The sequence below is a fragment of the Myotis nattereri genome (genome assembly GCF_964212035.1).
Source record: "Myotis nattereri genome assembly, chromosome: 16".
Lineage (NCBI taxonomy): Eukaryota > Metazoa > Chordata > Mammalia > Chiroptera > Vespertilionidae > Myotis > Myotis nattereri.
In genome coordinates, this window is record NC_138091.1 from 2,329,259 (window position 1) to 2,352,530 (window position 23,272).

The 23,272-nt window shown below is 57.0% G+C and overlaps 2 protein-coding genes across 7 annotated transcripts in view; one reads left to right on the plus strand and one right to left on the minus strand.

Annotated features, from left to right (window-relative positions):
* The first annotated feature begins 325 nt into the window (after window positions 1-325).
* On the plus strand, window positions 326-18,269 carry TMEM11 (transmembrane protein 11). Of its 4 annotated transcripts, none has more exons than XM_081110746.1 (3): window positions 1,118-1,200; window positions 3,779-4,068; window positions 14,931-15,809. In XM_081110746.1, coding segments are annotated over exons 2-3 (519 nt in total). In that variant the 5' UTR covers window positions 1,118-1,200; window positions 3,779-4,066; the 3' UTR covers window positions 15,448-15,809. The 4 variants fall into 4 exon arrangements, with proteins under 4 accessions (XP_080966870.1, XP_080966872.1, XP_080966873.1 ...); XM_081110747.1 differs by lacking the exon at window positions 1,118-1,200 and adding an exon at window positions 1,778-2,190 and having other exon boundaries at window positions 14,931-15,808; XM_081110744.1 differs by lacking the exon at window positions 3,779-4,068 and having other exon boundaries at window positions 326-1,200; window positions 14,931-18,269.
* Window positions 18,270-18,314: 45 nt separating this feature from the next.
* Window positions 18,315-23,272, minus strand: part of DHRS7B (dehydrogenase/reductase 7B) — an 87,579-nt gene continuing 82,621 nt past the window's right edge. For 2 of the 3 annotated variants that reach the window (XM_081110741.1, XM_081110743.1), the window contains exons 6-7: window positions 21,699-21,851; window positions 19,875-20,289 (exon numbers count right to left, since the gene is read on the minus strand). In XM_081110741.1, the coding sequence (XP_080966867.1) occupies window positions 20,084-20,289; window positions 21,699-21,851 (359 nt within the window). In that variant the 3' untranslated portion in view covers window positions 19,875-20,083. Of the gene's footprint in view, window positions 20,290-21,698; window positions 21,852-23,272 lie in introns of all 3 variants that reach the window. The other variant, XM_081110742.1, reaches the window with a different exon arrangement.

Sequence of the window (23,272 nt, forward strand, 5' to 3'; positions counted from 1 at the left end):
CAGTCATCCAAGTGCCGCGGGGCGTCAGTGGAGCTGAGTCAGAGCCAGGGTCCAGTTTCCGGCCCATATTCACAAAGCCCAGTTCAGCACCAGGCCGGGCAGTCCTTCAGGCCATGTGCGCGGGGTCCGAATGCAAGAGGACACGCCTGGAGCAGCAAGAGCCGAGAGCCACGGGAAGAGCAGAGAGGGCCGCTTCTGTGCAGGCCGCTGAGCTCGCAGTGGCCACGCCCATTTGGGCCAACCGTGCCCAGGCCCCGGCTTAATGGACGGACAAGTCCCCTCTCGACGCCCCACCTTGACTGGCACGCGCCCCTCTTCCCTGGCTGGGGCGTGAGGTGGCGGCTTCCCGGGGAAGCTGCCCAAACGCCTCCTGCAATGCCGGCCTCCCTGCTCCTTCCGTGACCCATCACAACATGCCATCAGGGGGGTGACCCGCTCAGCACCGACCCGACCCTCACAGGCACCAGAGGAGGAGATGACGCCCCGGTGAGAGGCGGGCCGGCGCCCGAGGCCCCGAGTGGGCTTCTCCCTCGCGCCTGGACCACAGGCGCGCTCCTCCTGTGCTGTCAGCCCCCCACCCCTGCGAGCAGGACCTCCGTGCAGCGGGGCCCCCGCCTGTCTGGTCTCCAAAGGATTCCCCGAACCCAGGTAATTTGGGGGATGAAGCAGGAGGAGCAGCGCCTGCCGCCCGGTGACCTTAACGGTCAGGCGGCCGGGAAGGGCAGGAGGGCCGCTCGCGGAGGGAGCGAGACGCCGGGCCCGCCAGGAAGCGACGGGCAGGGAAGCCGGGCGCCCCCTTTCCGCCTTTCCGCCCTCCCGCAGCTCCCGCTGCCGCAACCCCGGGACGTCCGAGCGGGTAGGGCCTGACTCCCAGGCCAGGAACTAGAAGAACTTCGATCTCCAAGGAGGCGGCCGAACCGCACTCTACCGAGGCCACCGCCTCACCAGCCCGCACCAAGGACCACCTTTCCCAAGCGACGCGGGTTGGGGGCTGCCGGCCCGGTGCATTGTGGGCATTGTAGTCCTGGGTGGATCGGCCCCGCCTCCCGCGCCGTCCCAGGCAGCGATCTGGACTACATCTCCCGTCGGCCCGCGCGCCGCCCAGGCCGCCGCGCGAGGCGTCCGCGAGCCGAGAGTCTGCAAGATGGCCGCGTGGGGACGGAGGCGCCTGGGCCCGGGCAGCGGAGGCGCCCGAGAGAGGTGAGCCCGGCGCTGGCGGCCGCCCCGGCGTGAGGCGCAGCGCGCGTGGCCAGCGAGGCCGCCTGTGGCTGCGGCGCCGTCCCTGCCCTCGTCCCCGGGCGCCCCCTTCGCTCCCACCTCCCTCCTCCCTCCCGTTCCTCCGCCGGGCACGCGGGGCTCCGGTGCAGGCCGACCCGCAGCCGCGTGGGAGCCGTGCCGAAGCGGCCTCCGCGGGGCTCGGGATCTGGAGCGAGGCCGGACCGGGCCGCGCAGGCCCACGGGGCCCGCCTGCCGCCCGCGGGCCGAGCAGCGTCCGGCTCCCGTCGCGCCGGCCACGCTGGCCTCCCGGCTGCGGCCCTGACGTGGCGCGGACGGACTCCGAGGGAGGGCGCCGCGGGGGACGCGGTCCGCTCTGGCCGGCGGCCTCCGCCCTCCCCCGAGGCCGCGGGAGGGGACTCGGCCTCCTTTCGGGCGGCTCCGCGCGCGCCGGCGGGGAAGTCCTGAGTGACCTTTCCAATGAATGGCGCGGGCGGGAGCGGCGCGTCCCTGCCTCCGCGGACTCCGGGGAGGACTGGCTTCGGGGCGCGGCTGGCGCGGCTGCGCGGACGCGCGGGTTCTGCTCCGGGAGGGTGTGCCCGGCCTCGGCGGGGCGCGGGGAGGCCCGCGCTGGTCAGGGAGGAGCCGTGCTGTGGCTGCTTGAGGGTGAAGATTGTCGGGAGGCGCCCCCCCCCCCCGCCGCCCTCTCCCGCTCCGTCCTGTGCGTCCTGCCGTCCTGCCCTCCGGGCGGCTCGTCCATCGTCTCCGGCGGCCCTGGGAGCGGTCCCGGCCGCCTCGATCCCCGGGCTCTGCCTTCCGCTTCTTGGAGAAGCAGTGAATGGCGAGCAGATGTGTTTTTGTTCTTCCCCAACTCCGACCGTGCGTTTCTTAGATCAGACGTGGACAGACGTGGCCTCGAGGGTCTCCCCAGCGGTCCCCAAAGCGAGGGAGCGTGTCAAGGCCTTTCATGCGAAGGTCAGCCCTTCAGTCGGAGGAAATAGCCTGTCGGAACCCGGGGGGGAGCGCGGAAAGGGCGTGTGGGGACGCCCGGCGGGGCCTCCGCTTCGCCGACCTGAGGAGTAGATGCGGGCCCGCCGCTTGCGGCCGAGCGGGACCCGGGGGCCGAGCGGGACGCGGGGCTTGGGGCTCGGCCCCCATGGGAGGCTCGCAGGAGGCGGCCGAACAGTGATTCTCTCCTCTTGGATGTTTCTAACTCTCCCTCTCCCTGAAACCAATGAAAAAATAACGTTAAAAGAAAATAAATGAGATATTGGGGATTTTTTCTCCTTGGTTTGAGACAGTCATTAATCCATTCCTTGATTATAGGGCCTCCGTTTTTAAGAGAATTTAATTGGTTGCCAGCACTTTCAAATTGAGGGAGTTCTCACACCCCCCCTCCCCTCGAAAAGCTGCGTGGTGGCGGCTCTTGGTCAGGCCAGTGCTTTCTGGTTCGCCCCTCGCCGACGCTTTGGCCGGGGCTGCTACCTGCCTGGTCTCCTCGGGGTCAGGTTGCAGCCTTTGGCCGACGGGGGCCCTGCCCGCACCTGCAGATGTGGTCGCCGCAGTGGCATCTGGCGTGGGGCTGGGCGGCGCCAGCTCTCCTTCCTCGGGACGCACCGTTGAAGGGCCCTCTGTTTGCCGGCGGCCTTCCAGGTGCCGGGGGTGGGAGGACACGGGGACTTCATTTGCCCTGGCTGGGAGGCCCTCGCTGGGGACCTGGTTTCCCTTCGTGTCCCATGTGAGCGAGGAATGGAAACATAATCTTCCCACACGCTGGCGCCCCTGCCAGCTAGCTGACTCCTGGGCATCCCTCCATTCCTGCGCTGTGGGTGGGCAGACTGGGTGGGGCAGGCCGGATTAATGGATTGGCAGGCACCATAGATTATGAGGCCCACGTGTATTATTGGCTCTTAACACTGAAATGTGGCTGTTTACTGCTCCCTGAAATGACGCTGCTCCGTGTCACATCTGTGCTGACCCGAATCTCAGCGCCACGTTGTAAGACCACTTCCCTGAGTTGCTGCACAAACCTGGCTGGCAGCTGCTTTATGCTGAAGCTGGAGGAAACGGTCTTGCCTGGTGCACGGGCTGAGCAGAGCCATACGTTGGGAGACTTTCCAGAATCGCCAGTGGCTGCGGACTCCACAGCAGGCCTTGCACCTAAAGGCTCCAGTGCCAGGCTGTCCGTGAGCATTTCTGTTATCAGCTGTGTGTTATGATGGTCGAGTTTAGAATACACAGTATATGGATTCTTGCTTCACCTGGTTCTGGAGTCTAGAACTGTTACTTCAGTAGCCACTAGTCACATGTGATAGTTACATTTAAATTAATTAAAATTAAGTAAAATGAAAAATTCAGCTCCTCAGTCACACTAGTCACATGTCAGGTGCTGGCAGCCCCCGGTGGCTGTGACTGTCGTGGGTAGAGATACAGACCATGGGCTTCAGTGCAGGAAGTCCTAGCGACAGGACCCCGCTGGTCTAGACTGAACTAGGAGAGGGTGGAAACAGCAAAATGAAAGCTGCTTGCATGTTGATTTTTCTCTCCACTCCATTAAATCTAGGAAATCAACAATGTTTGTAATGAAGAACACCAGACTCTGAGCTGTAACCTGAATTCTTGTCCAAAATTCAGCACACTGGCAGCGAGCACACGACACAGACTGCCCCTTGGCCTGTCGACGTCTTTGAGACACTTGCTCACCTAGGAAGGCCCAGTGCAGGGACCTGTGTGTTCTGCCACTTGGGTGCCGGCCCGGATCAGCTCACAGACGGCCCCGCCGGTCCCCTTGGGCTCCTTGTCTTCATTCTCTCGGGGCCCTGCGCACCCTGAGTTCTCCGTGCTTGCTGGAATGTGAGTACAGCCACATGCTCTCAGTTCCTGCGTTTATCTGGTTCCGGTCATGATTTGAGGCAGCAGCACTGTGCAGGCCTGGGGTGTTCCGAGGCCAGGCCCGCTGGACTAACTGCTCGGCTTTTAGGGTGAATCCCTCTGTCCTGGCCCTGCCCTGGTTGTGCAGCGTTTTTAGGCAGCCCGTGCGGGGATTCCTTGCATGTCTTTCACGCTCTGTTCCTTGGTACTGGATCTTCGGACAGCTCTGCTTTAACCTGTGACTCAGACGACGTGGCTCTGGAGGGCTGTGGAGGGTCCGGTTCCCAGTCCAGCTGCACGGAAGGCCCAGGTGCCCGGGGCAGGTGGCGCACTCCCCTCATTCTGACCTGATCCTTTCCTTTTAGCGCTGAAGAGCCTTAGGGGTTTGTGTTTTATTTCTCCTGAGAGACTCCCATATGGCTCTGCTGTGTGGTTGAAATGTTTGTTTCCTCCTGGTCCAGATGAGCCGTGCTCACAGCCTCTGCGCCCAGGTCTGTACATGCGCAACCAGGAGGGTGGTGGGTCCGTTCCAGCTGGCCACACATTCTGATCCCAGAAGTTGGGCATTGTGGGTTAGGGTCTGCTGGGGTGCATCCTCTTAGGCATAAATTTGTTTCCCTTGATTCATTTGAGCAACCTGGAATTCCAGCTGTAGTAACTTGTTAGGCTGCATTCCAGTTCAGGCCCAACTTTCTGAAGAAGAGGAATGATCTTATGTCCAGGGAGATAAGAAGAAGGCTGAGTTTGGCTTCTCTGCCCCAAGCCTCTGTGTGCGTGCATGCATGCGTGTGTGTGTGCATCTGCATGTGTGTGTGTACGTGTGCGCATGCGTGCGTGGGCTTCTGCATGCACCTCAGTGAGTGAGGATAGTGGGAGGGAAGGGGAAGGACTCCACAGAGGGAGCACACAGGACCCTCCAGCTGCCACGGTGTTCTGTCCCTGGTGCCAGCGGCAACCATACAGGCCCAGAGTTCTTGGGAAAGCCCAGAACCACTTAGTGGTCCGAACAGTTCCTTACTCAGGGCTGTTCGTTAGGGTAGCCACAGCCACTCGTGACTTTAAAGCATTTGAAGTGTGGCTCATGTGTCTGAGGAACAATGCTTTAATTTTACTTTTCTTCTTTTTTCTTTTTTTTTATTATTATTATTAGTTAAGGTATTACAAATGTGTCCTCATCCCCCCCCATAAACCCCCAACCTCCCCCCCACACACACACTCATGCTCCCATCCCCCTGTTGTCCATGTCCATTGGTCTGGCTTATATACATGTATACAAGTCCTTCGGTTGATCTCTTCCCCTTACCCCCGCCCTCCCCTACTTTCCCTCTGGGGATTGACAGCCTGATCACTGTTTCTCTGTCTTTGGATCTGTCCCTGTTCATCAGTCTATGTTGTTCTCTATAATCCACAAATGAGTGAGATCATGTGGTATTTATCTTTCTCTGACTGGCTTATTTCACTTAGCATAATGCTCTCCAGTTCCATCCATGCTGTTGCAAAAGGCAAGAGTTCCTTCTTTTTTACCGCAGCATAGTATTCCATTGTGTAGATGTACCACAGTTTTCTAATCCACTCATCTGCTGATGGGCACTTAGGCTGTTTCCAGATCTTAGCTATGGTGACTTGTGCTGCTATGAACATAGGGGTGCATATATCCTTTCTGATTGGCGTTTCTGGTTTCTTGGGATATATTCCTAGTTTTAATTTTACTTCATGTAAACACTGGGTGGTGCTTCGCAGCGGTCACTGGTTTGGACACCCAGCCCCTCCCCTCCGCTGCCGCAGCTTGGGAGAGCTAGGCCTTTGCCCACTGGACACCGCAAAGCTGGCTCAGAGTAGCCAGGAGGTTTGCCCTTGAACACAAAGCCAGGGAGTGACTGAGAGGGAACTTGAATGCAGGCCTCGCCATTCCACACTGGATGCGCTGTGTCCTTGTTCTCAGCAGAGAGCTGCTCAGTTACCAGAGCACAGAGGAGGAAGGTGTTCTCTTGCACGTGGAGATGCAGGTGCCAGGCGCCCTGTGAGAGGAAGTTCCTTGACCTGTTTGGAACTGTCCTCCATATTGGGGCTGCATGCCTGTGCCTTTTTGTCCTATCTGGCCCTTAAATCCAAGCATAGCATTTTACTGCTTTCTTTGGCTCTGGATGGAGGAAGCAATTTTTGGTTAGCCAACAGTGCGTTTTCCTAGACTTGGGGGTAGAGCTAGAATCCAGCACCTCATGTATCATGGGTGACCGAGTGACCATGTGCTTCTTTTTTTTTTTAATATATTTTATTGATTTTTTTACAGAGAGGAAGGGAGAGGGATAGAGAGTTAGAAACATCGATCAGCTGCCTCCTGCACACTCCCCACTGGGGATGTGCCTCCAACCAAGGTACATGCCCTTGACCGGAATCGAACCTGGGACCCTTGAGTCCGCAGGCCGATGCTCTATCCACTGAGTCATACAGGTTAGGGCGACCATGTGCTTCTTATTTAGGAAGCAACATGACATATGGACCTGGTTTAATTTTCAGCCACCCGTTGTCTTAATGACTAGTTGTTTTTCTCCCGTCACTCATTTCAAGCGTACTTCTGCTAATGCCTGTCACATTCAGGCCCAGTGCTGGGATCCTGGGGTGAAAATACTTCCTCTGCTTTCAGGGACCAGAATCAACAGCCTTTTGTAGTTCGGATGGGAGCTCACACCTCAGTCCTGCCTGTGAGCCCGGGGCCCGGAGGAAATGGACCGAAAGCAAGTGCTCCACCCTGGTGACATTTGGCTCTGGTTCTAGGAAAGGGCACCGGGCAGTGCTTACTTGCATGAACGGAGCTGGGATCTCCTCCTCCGCACTGAGGACTGGGGAGTGAGGCCTACACACGCCTCAGCTGGAAGCTGCGCTCGGCTCACCAGGCTGGGGCTGCTCCCCACGCAGGCTTCTCGCAGGCACTCGCTGCCCGAGTGGAGCGCTGCTCCTGTTCCCTGGGTTTTGGGGTCCCCGTGGCTCTCTGGTGTCTTCAACCCAAGGATATAAGGGCTGTTGAACAATATTTCTCCCTGAAGATTTTTATAATGTTCCCATTATAAAAGAAGCACATATTTATATTTTTTAATACAGAATTCTAAGTATGAGGAAAAAATTAAGAATCACCTGCTAGGCCACTATTTAAACAAAACCATTATTGACCATTTTTGAGTATAGCACCTTTGATGCCCCCCCCCCCATATAATTTTTAAAAATTAAACACATCAGAAGTATATTTCTGACAAGTCTGAAACTAGCTACCATATGTATGATCCTTGAAACTGTTATGCTAAATGATAGAAGCTGGTCACAAAAGCAGTGCACGGATGAGTGCAGGTACATGGAGGGCCCAGACTAGGCAGCCCACAGAGTCAAGCAGTAGATGGATGTTGCCAGGGGCTGGGAGGTGGGGAATGAGGAATGACAGGGCTCTTCAGGGTGATGAAATGTCCTAAAATTGATTGTGGTCATTGCACAACTGGGTGAAAGTGCTGAGCCGTTGAATTGTACACTCAAGTGGGTGAATCCCATGGTGTGTGCATTTTGTCTCAATAAAGCCATTATCTTAAAAAGTACAAATCAGATCCACAATGAGCTCCCATCTCACACCATCAGGATGACTACTGTGAAACACAGCCGTGTGGGTGAGGCTGTGGGGAGGTGGGACCTTCCTGCACTGGTGCTGAGAATGTCATGTGGTGCGGCGCTGTGGAGAGCAGGATGGCGGTTCCTCAGAAAAGGGAAAATAGAACTACCACCTAACAATTCCATTTCTAGGTATATATCCAAAGAGATTGAAAGCAGAGACTCAAACATATTTTTACATCCATGTTCACAGCATTATTCACAACTAAAGGCCCAGTGCACAAATTTGTGCACGGGTGGGGTCCCTCGGCCGGGCCGGCGATCATGGCCGATCAGGACCAGCCTGCCGTGGGAAAGGACTGTGGGAGGTTGGCCCACCATGGGAGGTTAGCTATGGGAGTGCACTGACCCCCATGGGCAGCTCCTGTGTTGAGCGTCTACCCCCTGGTGGTCAGTGCGTCATCATAGCGACGGGTCAACCAGTCAGGTTGACCAGTTGTAACGGTCACTTAGGCTTTTATATATATATATATATATATATATATATATATATATATATATATATATATATATACTAGAGGCCCGGTGCACGAACATTCGTGCACTCGGGGCTGGGGGGTTGGTGGGCGTCCCTCAGCCCAGCCTGCACCCTCTCACAGTCTGGGACCCCATGGGGGATGTCTGACTGTGGCTTAGGCCTGCTCTCTGGGAGATTGGGCCTAAGCTGGAAGTCAGACATCCCTCTGGCAGCTGGGAGCCCTTGGGGGATGTCTGACTGCGGCTTAGGCTCGCTCCCCACAGGATTGGGCCTAAGCTGCAGTCTGACATCCTTAGCACTGTTGAGGTGGGAGAGGCTCCTGCCACCGCCACTGCGCTCGGAGCCATCATCCCGGCTTGTGGCAGAGCAGAGCTCCCCCTGTGGAAGTGCATTGACCACCAGGGGACAGCTCCTGAATTGAGTGTGTGCCCCCTGGTGGTCAGTGCACATCATAGCAACCAGTCATTCTTGGTGGTTCTGCCATTAGGGTCAATTTGCATATTACCCTTTTATTATATAGGATAGATAGCTGGAAGGTGGAAATAACTTAAAAGTGTCCATTGATGGATGGAGAGAGAAACAAAATGTGGTTTATACATACATTGGAATATTATTCACACTTAAAGGAAGGAAGTTCTGACACGTGCTGTATAACAGATGAACCTTGAAAACATTGTGCCAAGTGAAGTAAGCCAGTCACAAGAGGACAAACCCGTATGATTCCACTTACACACGGTGCCTAGAACAGTCCCTCACGTTCATAAAGACAGAAGTGGAACGGCGGGGTGGGTGGGAGTTGTTTGATGGGGACAGAGTTTCAGTTTTGCAAGATGAAAAGGTTCTGGAGGCAGGCTGCACGACAATATGAATGTACTTACCAATACTGAACACATTAAAAGTGGTTAAGATAGTACATTTTTGTGTGTGTATTTTACCATATTTTTAAAAATTAATAAACCTGTGTACTCACTGCTAAGCTTAAGAAATAGAAAACTAGCATCACCCTGTCCCATGTGTCTCCCCCCAGGCAGAGGCACCTTGCTCTCCTGAGTTGTCTGTCCTCTGCTTGCTTCTCTTCGCAGTTAGCACACAGAAACCCTTTAGTCTGTGCTTTAGGATTGAGTGTGAAATGCCTCTGCATGGGTCCCCCACCTGCTCCGCCTCTGCCTCCGCCTCACCTGAGGGGTGCGCTGCCAGTGTGCAGCCAGAACTCCTCCACCTTCGTCTGGAGGACGGCACATTGATGGGGGCCAGACAGTGCTGCTCTGAGCATCCTGTGCAGCTAGATTTGGGGACCCCATATTGGTGACTACTTCTGCAATCCCAGATGCCTTTGGAATCGTCCTTGCAGTGGGTCAGGGGACCAGGAGGGGCCCAGATCCCAGGGAAAGTGGAGTCTGTCTTGCAGCCCTCGTGGCTGATCCTCCTCGCGGCGCCTTGTCCTGGGACGGCGGTGTTTGTGGGCCCCTCTGATGAGTGTGTCCCAGCACTGCCCGAGCTGGAGCCGGTTCGAGGAGGAGGGAGGGTCTCGGGTCTCGGCTGACCAGTTGAAGGTGGAGGAGGAGCAGGTTCAAGAGCCTGTCCTGGTGTAGTGTCTGCAGCTGCCGCTCGATCTCCGATAGGTGGGAGTGGCTCCCCGGCTGTTGGCCAGGCAGTGAGGCCAGCCTGGGAGAGGTGTCTGGGAGAGCAGCCCTGCTCTGCAAGTACTGACTGAAGCGCTTCCGTCCCCTCCCCAGTGACATAGTCCTCAGGTGTTGGTTTATGTGTCCAGGAGGGTCCTGTGCATATAAAAGCAAATGTATACCGTTGAAAAACTTCACTAAAGGCAGTATACCATAAACACTGCCATGTACCTGATGCCTAACTTCCTTTCTTAGAGACTTTTCCATTCTCAGTGCTTTCTCTCTTTCTTTAGAACACTTTATTATGCTCTCTTACTGGTAATTTCACAACTGCAGTAAAAAGCTAAAATACAGTCTCTTAGGAAGCCTGGATCACATGAGCTTTTCTGCAATCTTCTCTCGTGGGCTAGGTTCATGGGGGTTGGCTGAACTGGTTCAAGGCAACCTTCTGATTGGATGCTTTCCTGCTTGGGTTACATTTGACCCAGAAATAACCAAGCCGTGGGTGTGGGTGTGAGTGTGGGTAGCAGGGACGCTGGGTAGCTGGGCTGTTGTGTGTGTGTGTGTGTGTGTGTGTGTGTGTGTGTGTGGCAGGGACGCTGGGTAGCTGGGCTGTTGTGTGTGTGTGTGTGTGTGTGTGTGTGTGTGTGTGGCAGGGACGCTGGGTAGCTGGGCTGTTGTGTGGTTGTGTGTGTGTGTAGGTGTGGGTGGGTGTGGGTGTGGGTAGCAAGGGCGCTGGGTAGCTGAGCTGTTGTGTGGTTGTGTGTGGGTGGGTGTGTGTAGGTGTGGGTGGGTGTGTGTGTGGTTGTGTGTGTGTGTGTGGGTAGCAGGGGCGCTGGGTAGCTGGGCTGTTGTGTGTGTGTGTGTAGGTGGGTGTGGGGGTGTGGGTGTGGGTGTGGGTGGCAGGGGCGCTGGGTAGCTGGGCTGTTGTGTGGTTGTGTGTGTGGTTGTGTGTGTGTGTGTGTGTGTAGGTGTGTGTGGGTGTGTGTGTGTGTGTGTGTGTGTGTGTGTAGGTGGGTGTGGGTGTGGGTGTGGGTAGCAGGGGCGCTGGGTAGCTGGGCTGTTGTGTGGTTGTGTGTGTGTGTAGGTGGGTGTGGGTGGCAGGGGCGCTGGGTAGCTGGGCTGTTGTGTGGTTGTGTGGTTGTGTGTGTGGTTGTGTGTGGGTGTGGGTGTGGTTATGTGGTTGTGTGTGTGTGTGGGTGTGGGTGGGTGTGGGTAGCAGGGACGCTGGGTAGCTGGGCTGTTATAGACATGACTCCTGGGCATCCTTCGCCACCAGGTTTCTGAAGTGCCCGCCAAGCAGAATGGAATCTGGTGATTGGGGAAGTTTTTAAAACCTACACTTGCAGGGTCTGATGGTGTCCCAACTGCCACAGCCCAGGTGGAGGGGCAGGTGCTGACTGCTTGGTGGCTGGCCTCTGGCAAAAGGGGCCTCCTGGTTGTCTGTGCAGGTTTGTTTTGAGCCGTGCTGTTTCCTTTTTGTACATAGGGGTCCTAGGAATCTTCTCGGGGCTCCAGATTCCATGCTTTCCAGTGGACACATCCCTCGCTGCACTGGGGGTGGCGGCTCTGGCCGTGTGTGGGCACCGCCCACTGGGCTGGCCGCGGGCCTGCCTGGTGTGAAGGTGCCGGGAGGTTACTCTGTGGTTGTGCTCTTGTCTGCACTGTGGAGAGTTGGTTTGCGATGACGGTAGGAGTGCAGACGCTTTGACAGGCTGTGTGCACGAGGTGAGGGCACTGTGCCCACGCATGCTCCTCAGAGCCGTGGTGTTCGGGAATGCCCGCAGCTGAAGGCCTGTGTGCTCGCCGTCGCTCCTGTGCTGTTGGGCTGACAGTGGGCGAACTCACATCCTCCAGGCTCCGTGGGACCCAGGGACACACTCATCTGTGTTGACAATGACGGGAGGGCCTTGCCTCCCACTCCTACCTGAGGAACCCGAGAGAGCCCACTCGGGTGGCTGGGAAGGCGGGCCTGGGCGGGTGTGGGTGCAGCTGGGCTTACAGAGGCCAGGGCAGCGGGGAAGGAACTGGGGCGGGCTCGGTTAGCATGGGGTGGGGTGGGACCTGCCCACTATGTGTTTCCAAATGAAGTAGGGTATCCAGGTGCTGTGGTTCCAACTAGCATTTTCTTCCAAGTCCAGTAGTATTTTTTCCTAACAGAATGGCTGTAATCTGCCGCGTACAGAGGGCACTGCGTGACTAAGGTAGCTTCGGGGTTTGTCAGGAGCACTCTGTAATCTCAGCCTTGACACCTGCATTTGGTTTCGAGTGTCCCAGAGGACTCCGTGGCCAGAAAGCTCGCCTCGGATGCCCGCAGCAGCCTCTGTCCCGGCCTCACCGTGGTAGTTAGCCGGACACACAGCTGACTTTGAAGTATTGCCTCTTCATGAATGAGTTGGCCACCGTCTCCCCCGGCCCCCCGTTCCCTTGTTCTTGTCTCTCCCTCTGCCTCTCGTGGCTAATGAGCCTGAGGACACAAAGGAAGCCTCCGGGCCAGGGGTGATCGCCTGGAAACGGGGGACAGGCAGCCTGTTCCAGGTGGGCCGCGTAGGGTTTCCTCTTTGCCACCTTCAGTCCTGAGCCCTGCCTGGGAGGAATAATTGAAATGGCCTCTTGTTTATCTCTCTGAATTAAAACCAAATGGAAAAACTCCATAAAGGCCTTCCCTGGGTCCAGGGAAAACCCAACATTTCCCGTTTCATAAACTTCCGGTGGGTTCTTACAGAAACGCTCGTCACCGCACCGGAAAGGCAGCCCTGCCCCCGGGCACACGCAGCAGGCGCTTTGACAGCGTCCCATGTTTAGGAGCTTGTCCGACCCCCGGGGAAGGACTGCTCCCAGTGCCCAGCTTCATGAGGCTGGTGGCTTCACTACGGCAGATCAGAGCTCCCTCGGCCTGAGCCCCGGGCATGCAGGGCCCTCTCAGCGGAGCTCCTCCCACTGCCCTTGGTGGCACTGCCAGCCCAGCCCCAGTGACTCCTCATTTCTGACCTGACCACAGGAGAGCGAGACAGCAGCCAGAGCGAGAACCTGCCTCTGCGGGTCACGCCTGTGTGTCGCTGGACGGTCTCGCTCTCCGCTCTGGTGCTTGTTCCTTAGCGTCTGCCCAGCAGTCCCGTCCCCACCCGCCCTACCATGGAGTTGCTTTCATCTTGGAAGGGGCCTGGGACGCCCTTCCTGCTGCACTCAAGTCTGGGCGATGATAACTGACTTATTACTATTTTATTGTTGTTTATCCTCACCCGAGGATAATTTTCCCATTGAATTTTTTTTTTTTTAAAAATATATATTTTATTGATTTTTTTTTACAGAGAGGAAGGGAGAGGGATAGAGAGTTAGAAACATCGATGAGAGAGAAACATCGATCAGCTGCCTCCTGCACACTCCCCACTTGGTATGTGCTTGCAACCAAGGTACATGCCCCTTACCGGAATCGAACCCAGGACCCTTGAGTCCGCAGGGCAACGCTCTATCCACCGAGCCAGTCAGGGCTTTTTTTCTTTTTTTAGAGAGTGGAGCAGGCGGGGTTTGGGGGGTGCAGAGAGAGGGAAACGTTGATGTGAGAGAGATACATCGATTGGTTGCCTCCTGCACATGCCCCAACCGGGGCCGGGGATCAAACCTGCAACTGAGGTACATGACCAGAATCAAACCCGGGTCTGTGGGCCAACACTTCTAACCCCTGAGCCAAACCAGCTAGGGCTGTTGTTTTAAGATTTTTATTGATTTTTAGAGAGAGAGGGAGAGAAACATTTATGTGAGAGTAAAACATTGATGAGCTGCCTCCTGCACACACCCCACCAGGGATGGAGCCCAAAAACCCAGGCATGTGCCGACTGGGAATAGAACCAGCAGCCCTTCGGTGCCTGGGACGATACCCAACCGACTGGCCAGGGCAAAGGGCTGCTTTTCACCGAGGCTCTGCACAGCCTGGTGGTCATAGGGATTAAGCAGCTTGATCCGGCCTCAAGAGCTGTGTCTAGCAGTGTCCTGTCAGAGGCTGGGCTAAAGAAGGCTTCTGATCAGATGAACAGATAACAGAGCTAGGAGAAGAGTAGCTGTGCCTGACAGCTGTGTGAGATTCAGAAAGATCAGGACAGGCCGCAACAAGCCAAACGAAAGTGACAGGTGTGTACAGGTTTGCAGTGAGGTTTGCCGTCGGGTGTGGGAAGAGTGCTCTGGGTGGGAAGTCTGCATTAGAGAGGCCTCAGGCTGAGAATCTGGAAACTGCCTCCCTGCTGCTGTTTGGCCTTGATGTGCAAGGCTCCACTTTGAGGATCCTGTTATCCATCCCTGGTCCAGGGGGGGTGGGGGTGGGGACGGGGGGGGCGGTCCGATCAGCTCAGCCCCCGGGAGTGGGTCTTTGTGAGACTAAATCCAGTCCTGGGCTTACAGGTCAGCGTGGGCTCCCAGGTCCACCAAGTGTCGGTCATTGCTGTTCTTGAGATGTCTCTTTTCCTGATTAAATAAAGGGCTTGCTCGCTAAGCAGTGTGCTGGGGTGCTGGGGGTGCTGGCCTGGGGAGGGCCAGGGGACTTTGTGCAGCGTGCCCTTCCACAAGGGTCAGGGGAGTTTGGTTCTCAGTCGCCCAGGGCAGAAGGGCCCTGCAGGCAAGAGGGGACTGGTTTTGAGCCGTGCCAGGCCAGGGTGTTGGGTGGTCCCTGCCTCAGGCCCTGCGGTTGCGCTGACCTCACCCTGCTGACCTGGGCTTCTGTGTTGGGGGTGTTAATGCGATCCGGGGCTGACCTCATCCTTGTTTCCTGGGAGCTCAGCTAACTCAGACCTGTCCATCCCCTGCAGCAGACCAACTGCCTGGCGCAGTGTATACTGCAGGTTGTCATTTTAGAGATTAGGGCACTCCTGCACCTTTTCATGGTCCGTTAGTTTCTTTCAGAAAAACAATTCTTCACTGATGATCCTGAGTGTTGGGTTCTGAGGGTGATAGAAACTTCAGTGAGACGTGTTTTCAAGAGTGCAGGCTCTCGGCCGCGCTGAGGCCAGACTCCCTCCGTGCCTTCCCCTCAGTGTCTCAGCAAAGAAACCTAGGAAGTGCTCCCAGCTAACTCTTGTCTTTTTCTTGCCCTCCCTCCTAAGGGTGAGCTTGTCGGCCACAGACTGTTACATTGTGCACGAGATCTACAATGGGGAGAACGCGCAGGACCAGTTTGAGTATGAGCTGGAGCAGGCCCTGGAAGCCCAGTACAAGTACATCGTGATCGAGCCCACCCGCATCGGCGATGAGACCGCGCGCTGGATCACCGTGGGCAACTGTCTGCACAAGACCACCGTGCTGGCGGGCACCGCTTGCCTCTTCACCCCACTGGCACTGCCCCTAGATTACTCCCACTACATCTCCCTGCCCGCGGGCGTGCTGAGCCTGGCCTGCTGCACCCTCTACGGCATCTCCTGGCAGTTTGACCCCTGCTGCAAGTACCAAGTGGAGTACGACGCCTATAAACTGTCCCGCCTGCCCCTGCACACACTCACCTCCTCCACCCCCGTGGTGCTGGTCCGGAAGGACGACTTGCACAGAAAGAGACTGCACAACACGATAGCGCTCGCCGCCCTGGTGTACTGTGTAAAGAAGGTGTACGAGCTCTACGCCGTATGATCGCACGCCCCGAGGCAGCAGGCAGCCGGCCCACAGGAGACAGCAGAGTATGCAGGTCGCACAGGAACATTTTTTTGCTCCATGAGGCAATGGAGCCCGGGAAGGTGTTTGGTTTAATAGTTGTTATTTTTTAAAAATAACACAGATCACAAATGTACCAAGGGTTTTTTCAACTCGCCACACTAAGCTGTGGATTTCTGCAACCCACAGGGAGTCTGAGGCCATGGGATTCTGACTGGGCATAGAACGTTGATGGGAGCTGAGGGGGGTGAGTGTGCTGGGGTGGGGTCTTGAAGTTTATTGTTTAACTACCTTCCAGAGCCAACCAGAAGCAATTGACCATTAAAATGATGAGAATTTCAACTCCAGGTGTCTTTGCTTTTCGTGGCTGTGCCATAGCTGCTGCAGTCGGCCCGTGGGTGGCACCAGAGGCCGCCCTGCGTCTGGCTGCAGCCGGTGTCGGCACGTGAGTAGAGCAGGCCCTGGACAGAGCAGGCTTAGACCCACCCAGGACATCTCCTGTCTCACCCGGCCCTGCTTCCCAGGCTAGACTGCTCAGCGCCGTGCAGGGACGGGGCAGGGGAGGTGACAGGCCTGGAGGTCGCCGGGCCCCTGGTGCATGTGCACAACTGGGGTCTGACGTCTGGCCCAGGCTTGGATTTAGGACCCGAGCAGCTCGCGTCTGCACCTGTTTAAGCACTGGAGCTGTTCCTCACGTGCCCTGAGCAGGCCTGTGGGCGCCACCTTCCCTCTAAGCCTTTGCATAAATGGGCTTACCCCTCCGCGAAGAAGCTGGGCCCCTGCCTTAACGGCAGCTTTCCCAAGACCTGCTCTCAGCCATCCTTGAGCTACGGAAGGGTCGGGGCCCATCCGCAAGGTCATCCTGGAGAGCAATGCCGATCTGTACGAAGGCCTCGGGCGATGGACATTTTTTCTAGACCCAGAGCTTTAAAGGTGAAAGGGACCCATGGTGGGGCAAGCCCTTGAGGTCTTGGTCCTGGGCAGCCTGGATCAGATAAACTCACAGAAATTCAAAAACAAAACAAGGAGCCCATGGCCACCAGCTGGAGAGACTGCTTGAACTCTAAGGGCCCTGGAGACGCTAATCACTCGGTTGAGTGCCAGGGGCCAGAAACCGCGTTGGGTAAACACTACTGTTTCCATGGTGGTCTGGTCACTGGAACCCGGCAAACTGGCAGTGATCCCAGACAGCCCTCAGCCCAGCTGTGCGATGCCCACGACTGGGCTGCCTGACTGCTGGCCCGAGCCTGCTGGGCGGGAAGGGTAGGTGGTGTAATAGCCCAGATTTGGACAGGAGCCCCATGTCCTGCCTGCAAATCAGGTCTCATGGGGGAGGCAGATAGACGCAGACAAGCAGTGCCATCCCAGGCCTGCTGAGCAGCAGCCCTCGCCAGAAACGGAGGCCAGGTGCGCGGCACAGTGATGGCTGTCGGTGGACCGGCCCCGGGTCTGAAACGCCACCTTAACTGTCCGTGCGGAGTGAGCACAGACTCTAGCTGAGCGGTGCCCCAGGCGGGGAAGGAGCCGTAGAGCCACCTCCCACATTGGGTGTCCGGCCCTCTGCTGGTGCCCGACGTACTATTCTGCCACCTTCCACCTAGACACGGCTGACACGGGTCATGCGCACGTTACCAGGCCACAGCGCTCTTGAAGAAACGAAGTAGCTGCCACGTGAGAGGAAGCAGAGGCCGGGTGAGGTGGCCTCCTCTGCCGCGTTCACAGGCATGAGCCCCATGTGTGCTTGTGACTGGGTCATGCCGTTGACCTCATACCCGAGTCTGGTTTGAACTACCTGCCTCCCTCCAATTTCCGAGAAGAGCAAACTTAGTCTCTCTCCTTGGTCCCGTCTGTCAGCTCCCTCCAGAGCAGTGTGCACATCTGGTTCGGCAGCTGTCAGTCCCCGAGGGGGAGAAGGGAAGCTCTCTGCACCTCGCACGAGCGCTGTCCCTCGGCACAGGTGTGCACAGCCTCTGTCGGGAAAAACTCATTCGGTTTTGTTTTTCAGACTCTGATTTTGGCATAAAGCATAGGACAGTGAAACACCAAGAATCTTGTAAAGTGGAAGGTGTCTTTGAACTTTATCTGAAGGCAGAACTAAGAATGTGCTTTTCCAACCTACCCATCAGAAGCAAGAATAAAAGATGGGAAAACCACCTTCAAGGATGGAAGAGAGAAACTGGACACCACTACCCCTGGGGGCAGACATTCAAACGTGGGTTTGAGCCAGAGGCCAGGCCTGGCCCAGCTCCCCTCTGGGATGCTCTTGTGCGGGGTGCACTCACCCTCAGACAGGTGCTCACTGCCATCCACGTCACAGCTCCACAGGCCCCACCTTTACCAAACCTGCTCTCCAGGGAGCGGCACCCAGGAGGCCTTAGGTGCAACCTGGGCATCAGAGAACCCTCAGCCACTGGCCCCTTAGTCCGCTTCCTAGTTGCTGAGGGCAGAGCATCTGTGGTGCGAGCACACCTGTGGTACCTCAGACCCTGCGACCCGAGAGCCAGGCAGACAGTGGACCTAGCTAGTTTTAATGGATTTGTTTGTATTCTATCACTTTCTATTTATACGGTAGAATACAAAGTTTCTATAATAAGCCTTAGACAGTGAGCTGCATATGTGAAAAAAAATGTTAGGCAGCTCAGCCCATGGGGCTCAGTGGTTGAGCATCGACCTATGAGCCAGGAGGTTTGATTCCCCAGTCAGCACATGTGCGGGTTGCAGGTTCCATCCCCAGTGTGAGGGGTGCAGAAGGCAGCTGATCAATGACTCTTCGATGTTTCTCTCCCCCTCTCTCTGAAATCAATAAAAATATATTTTAAAAACCATAGAAGAACGTTAGGCAAGTAAACACTCAGTGATATTCAATGTGATTCACGTGTCATATATAGGTTGAGACCCTTTTTGTCTGCTCCAAGCTGCTTCCCAGCCTACACCTGAGGCCACTGTTGCAGCTGCTCCCAAACCACTCACCTCCACACACGGCCACCACCATGGCCGCCGCCTGGAGGGCAGTGCACCCCATCGGCCCCAGCTGCTGGCCATTTACTTAATGGAGAGGAAAGGACAGCACCCAGACAGGGCCCTTTAGAAAGTACCAGCCAAGCAGTGTCCAGGGAGAGCTGTTCTCATCCCATCTACAGAGACAGCTTCCTGGCTGCCTCTGAGGGATGCTGGCGTTGGCATGTCTGACCAGCCAGGCGTCAGCGTGGCGCCACTGCCGGCTCTAGTCCACTCTTTCCTCCTATGGAAGGAGCCTTTCCCGACACCAGGAGGGAGGGAGCTGGTTTCTGAGGAAAGTGAAAAGCCACGTGTCACATTCCAGCCACGGGTCCTGGGATGGATGTGTGGGCGCGTGGGCCCTGGGGTCGGTCAGCACATCCAACCCGCTTCTCGTCCTCCGACTTTCAGGAAAGTTGCGAGCCTTGATCACCGACTCACAGGCGGCTCTGGCCGTTGTCACTGGGGAGTAGCAGCTGAAACGGCAGCTCCATGGTCCAGGTCGGACGGAGGGCAGGGGACAGTGTGACGTGTGAGGGACTTACTCCAAGGCGGGGAAGCCTATACAGTGGACCCCCATTTCCACTGTCAGCTCCAGTAGGGGGAAGTTTCGTTCTGAACTGAGGTGTGAAGCTGACCGAAGGAACCTCAACCGTGGAGTGTTAGTAAGTCTGCCACAGGCACCCTCTCTGGCTACTCTCAATCGTCACAGCCAAGAAGTGGCTGCTTCCACCAGGGAGCAGACGCTGCTGCAGAGAGCGCCCCCAGCCCGGCCGCGTGGCTCAGAGGCTGAGCGTCGACCCGTGAACCAGGAGACCACAGTTCATTCCGTCGGGGCACATGCCTGGGTTGCGGGCTCGATCCCCAGTGGGGAAAGTGCAGGACGTAGCCGATCAATGATTCTCTCCCATCATTGGTGTTTCCATCTCTCTCCCTCCCCCTTTCTCTCTGAAATCAAAAATATTTTTTTAAAAAGAGTCCCTGCCCCGACCGGATTCTGAGCCTCACACCAGAGGACACGTGGACCACGTGTCCTTTTCCCGTGGACGCGGTCTCCTTAGTGCGTCTCTGGGAGTGGTGCCTGGTCCTGCAGGGCTGGGGGGTGGGTGGGGGGGGGGGTCAGTAGGGAAATGGGAACCCTTTTCTGGTCCTAGAGCTGGTGCCACTGGGAGGGCAGTGATGGTCACATTAGCCCCGCTGGGCTGAAGGGGACACTGCAGGGCCTGGGGTGGAGGGAAGGACGGCTCTTACAGGCTTCTCCCTTGGGGCCGAGCCATTAGGAGAGTGGTCCTGGTGAGTCAGACGCGGACAGCGAGGCTGAGGCGCCGTCAGGATGTCTGCTGGTTTCCAGATGGAAACCCGTTCTGGGAGCCGGCGGAAGCTGGGGTCTGAAGGAGGCACAGCTATCTAGCCCTCAAGGACTAGGGCTCATGTGTCCACTCGTTTATTTCATGTTCTCAGCATTAAAACCCAGCTCCTTACTCCTCAGGGCCGGCCTCACGGCGGGGGGCCTGTTGCCGCTGTGCTCCGGTCTCGCCCAGCAGGCCGGCCAGGGCTCTGCAGGGAAGTGCCTCCGGCCTCCACCCCAAGCACCCAGGACAGCAGCCCTGCGGTGGCACTAGGAGTCCTTGGGCTTCTGCTCCTTCCGGGCCCGGGAGGCCATGAGGCGGAAGAAGAGCGCGGGGGCCAGCGTTCGCAGGTAAATGGCCAAGGAAGGTGCCAGGCTGGCCAGGACCACGTCCTCCTTCTTCTTCGCCACGGCAGCCAGGACGTCTCGGGCCACGTCCGCAGGCACTCGGCCCTGGGCGGTGGTCTCGTCCATAACTAAAGTGGACAAAAGAAACCCGTGAGCTTGAAAGCACACGTCCCTCCCGGCTGAGCTGCGTGGACCAGACCATGGTGCGGCCAGCTCCCCAGCTTTCCATCGTGCACCCACCATCCCAGCTCCCCTGCGCCCAGGACAGGGGGACCCCTCCGTGGCTCAGGGTGTGAGCCGGGGTCAGAGGCCGGTGGGCGGGACATGGGACGGAGGTGGAACCCGCCAGTGCTCAGGGCCAGCCCAGGTGGAGTCAGTCAGGCGCTCACCACAGCCGAGGGCTTCCCGACCTCAAGAACCTGCGCCTTCGAAAGCACCAATGACTCCAGAAGGTGAGCCGCCGGCCAGCATGGGCGGCTGCTGAGGTCAGCCAGTGGGGGAGGCCCTGGCCACATGTGCTCCCACTACTCAGGGGTCAGGTGCTCACTGCACGCGGCGCAGGAAGGAATCTGGGTTAGGGTTAGTGGCAGCTGTGGGAGCCGGGGTGTTAGGCTGGTTAACAGTAACTGGTTCCTTCTTCCCTCATCGTGACAATTTTGCCAAAAAAGTAGGACCCAGGGCAGGCACTGAGGAGGCCACTATCACAGGCCATTAGAAACCGCTCGCACGTTGTCCAAACCGCCTGCGCTTCCTGCCAGCATCCGTTCTCATTGTGTTTTTGTTAACACAGAAGAATAGGAGGTTTCTGATTGTTGCTTATTTTTCAAATTCCAGGGGGAGTTTTTAAAAAAGATTCTTCTAAGTAGAAGTAATATAAAAATGAATCTCTCTGGGTCTATGCCTCCGTCTTGCCTCGTGAGTGAGAGCCACTGCCCCCGGGCATGGGCCGTCTTGGCTCAGGCCAGCTGGGGAGCGCGCAGGGCCAGGGAGGCAGCACACGGAGGGCGCTCAGGGCCAGCGGGCCTGTCGCGCTGGGGGAAGCAGGGCTGGCTCCCGCAGCAGCACACCCGTGGGCCAGCAGACCTGAGAGGCAAAACCCACGGGTCTCTGCTGGCCTGAGCCTGCATCTGGGCCGCAGGTGGGCCACTGAGGTGACAGGCCAGCTCGGCTCTCTTCGGCTGAAGCCAGAGGGAGGTTCTGAGGGATGCGCCCACCTCACCCCGGAAGCTCACTGCTTTGAGTGCCCTGAAGTCAGTTACTTCTCAAGCATGGTGGGTAGGGAACTCTTGGGTCAAGCAGTGCACTGAGATGGGTTCGCTGGAAGACTGGCAGCGTCTCAGCTTGGGGACCTCCGTCCAGCCGACAAGTCCTGCCCCGATGGCGCAGTGGGTGGTCCGGGGTAAAAGAAGGTTACCTGGTAGGCAGTACATGTGACCAACACCCAGTGTGTCTTCATTTTTAAAATTACATTCAAATGAGTGAGCAAACACTCAGCAGCTAAGAGCTTTCTATAAAAGAAGAGGAACTGGAGCCTCACCTCCGTATCTGGAGCCGTCGGCGGCGATGGCGTTGAGGGAGAGGTTGGTGCGGATGTAGCCGGGGCTGAGCACGGTCACGGCGACCCCGTGCTGCTCCAGCTCTGCGCGCAGACAGTCACAGAAGGCCTGGGTTGCATGTTTGGAGGCTGCATCTGCAAAGGTGGTGGCCAGAGGCAGGGTGTGAGTTGGGGTGGGGCATGGCCTGGGGTGAGACCACATGTTCATTCTCTACTTAGGAAACTGGCCCTATAATTTAAGCTTAGACAGTGCAGTGTCACAGCAACAGCCTTCCTTAGGGAACCAGATGGCACCGCCCCCATCAGGATTCTGCCTGAAGTATTTCGGAGGAAAGGAGCAGCCTGTCTCCAACTCTCTCCAAATGGTTCAGGAAAGAAAGAGTATAAACTTCATGTATACATACGTGTGCGCACACAGTGAACATGAAGCAAACATGTAAATGTTAACAACTGGCACAACGGGGGCTCTTTATTCTGTTCCTGCAACTTTTCTAAGACAGAAATTATTCTACTTTAAAAGGAAAAACCCCACTTCATGCCTAATGGGTACAATATTCAATAGGACAGAGGATATGAAGTCGAGAAGTGAAAGTCCTGCCTTCTAATTTCACTCTCCAGAGGGAGCCGATGCGAATGGTCTCTGGGGACTTATTTTTTATATCCTATGTACACACACGTGACTTTACATGTAAGTAATTTCTTTACAGAATGAGCTCATACTGTTCATGTTATTCCTGCAAGTAGCTTTTTGCACCTGGTGGCAGCAGACTAGACAGACGGCTTCCATGCCGGCCACGCAGACCTGCCCGCTCCCCACAAGTCACGGACGAGGCGCCGGTCCGGGGGGCCATCATGGCTGCCCCGGGTTTGTCACGGAGGCCGGCTCCCAGTGAGCACCTGGCATGCGCTCAGGAAAGCCGCGGCCGGCTCTCCCACGTATCTTGTCTGATGAGCTTCCACGCAGTGCGTTCCCCTGGAAGAGCTACCCAGCTGGCTCCACCTCCGCCACGGAGCCCCTCTGCTCCTCCGGCCGCTCAGGCCTGAGGACAGGCCCTCCAAAGGGGACGGAGCGCCTGGACAGGCTGGGGAAGCACGCGGCATCTCCACTGAAAACAGCTTCCTCCAACTCGGACTTCCCCGTGCCCCAGCCTTAGGAAAGGGGGATCCATCAGCCAATAAAACAGGAGGGGAAACCCAGGACATGGCGCAGCGAGTCCCATGAGAAACTCAAGTGTCTGACCTGCCCCCAGCCGCGGGGCCAGATTCTTCGGGGCAGGCCAGGCGCTGGGGCTGCCCGAGGAGCCGGCGGGCAGGTGTGGTGAGAACCGCTCCCCAGCCGTGGTTCCAGGAGGCTGCTCACAGGCACCTGCTCAGCACACCGTGGCTCCTCTCACCTCGTCCCCATGACAGCGGCTCAGAGTGGGGGAGACGGCTACTCATCGGGGTTCACTGACGGGCTGAGCCCCCACATTTAGTCTGGTCATTACACAGTGCCCAGACCAACCACTATGCCCTCCGTTAGTCACAGGCCAAGTGGAGAACAAAACTCAGATTAC

Bases quoted from the DNA above. Each gene is read 5' to 3' on its own strand.
- TMEM11 (XM_081110744.1), top strand. From the start codon at position 1,145: ATGGCCGCGTGGGGACGGAGGCGCCTGGGCCCGGGCAGCGGAGGCGCC. The intron at 1,201-14,930 runs GTGAGCCCGGCG...CTCCCTCCTAAG, and splicing joins AGCGGAGGCGCCCGAGAGAG to GGTGAGCTTGTCGGCCACAG.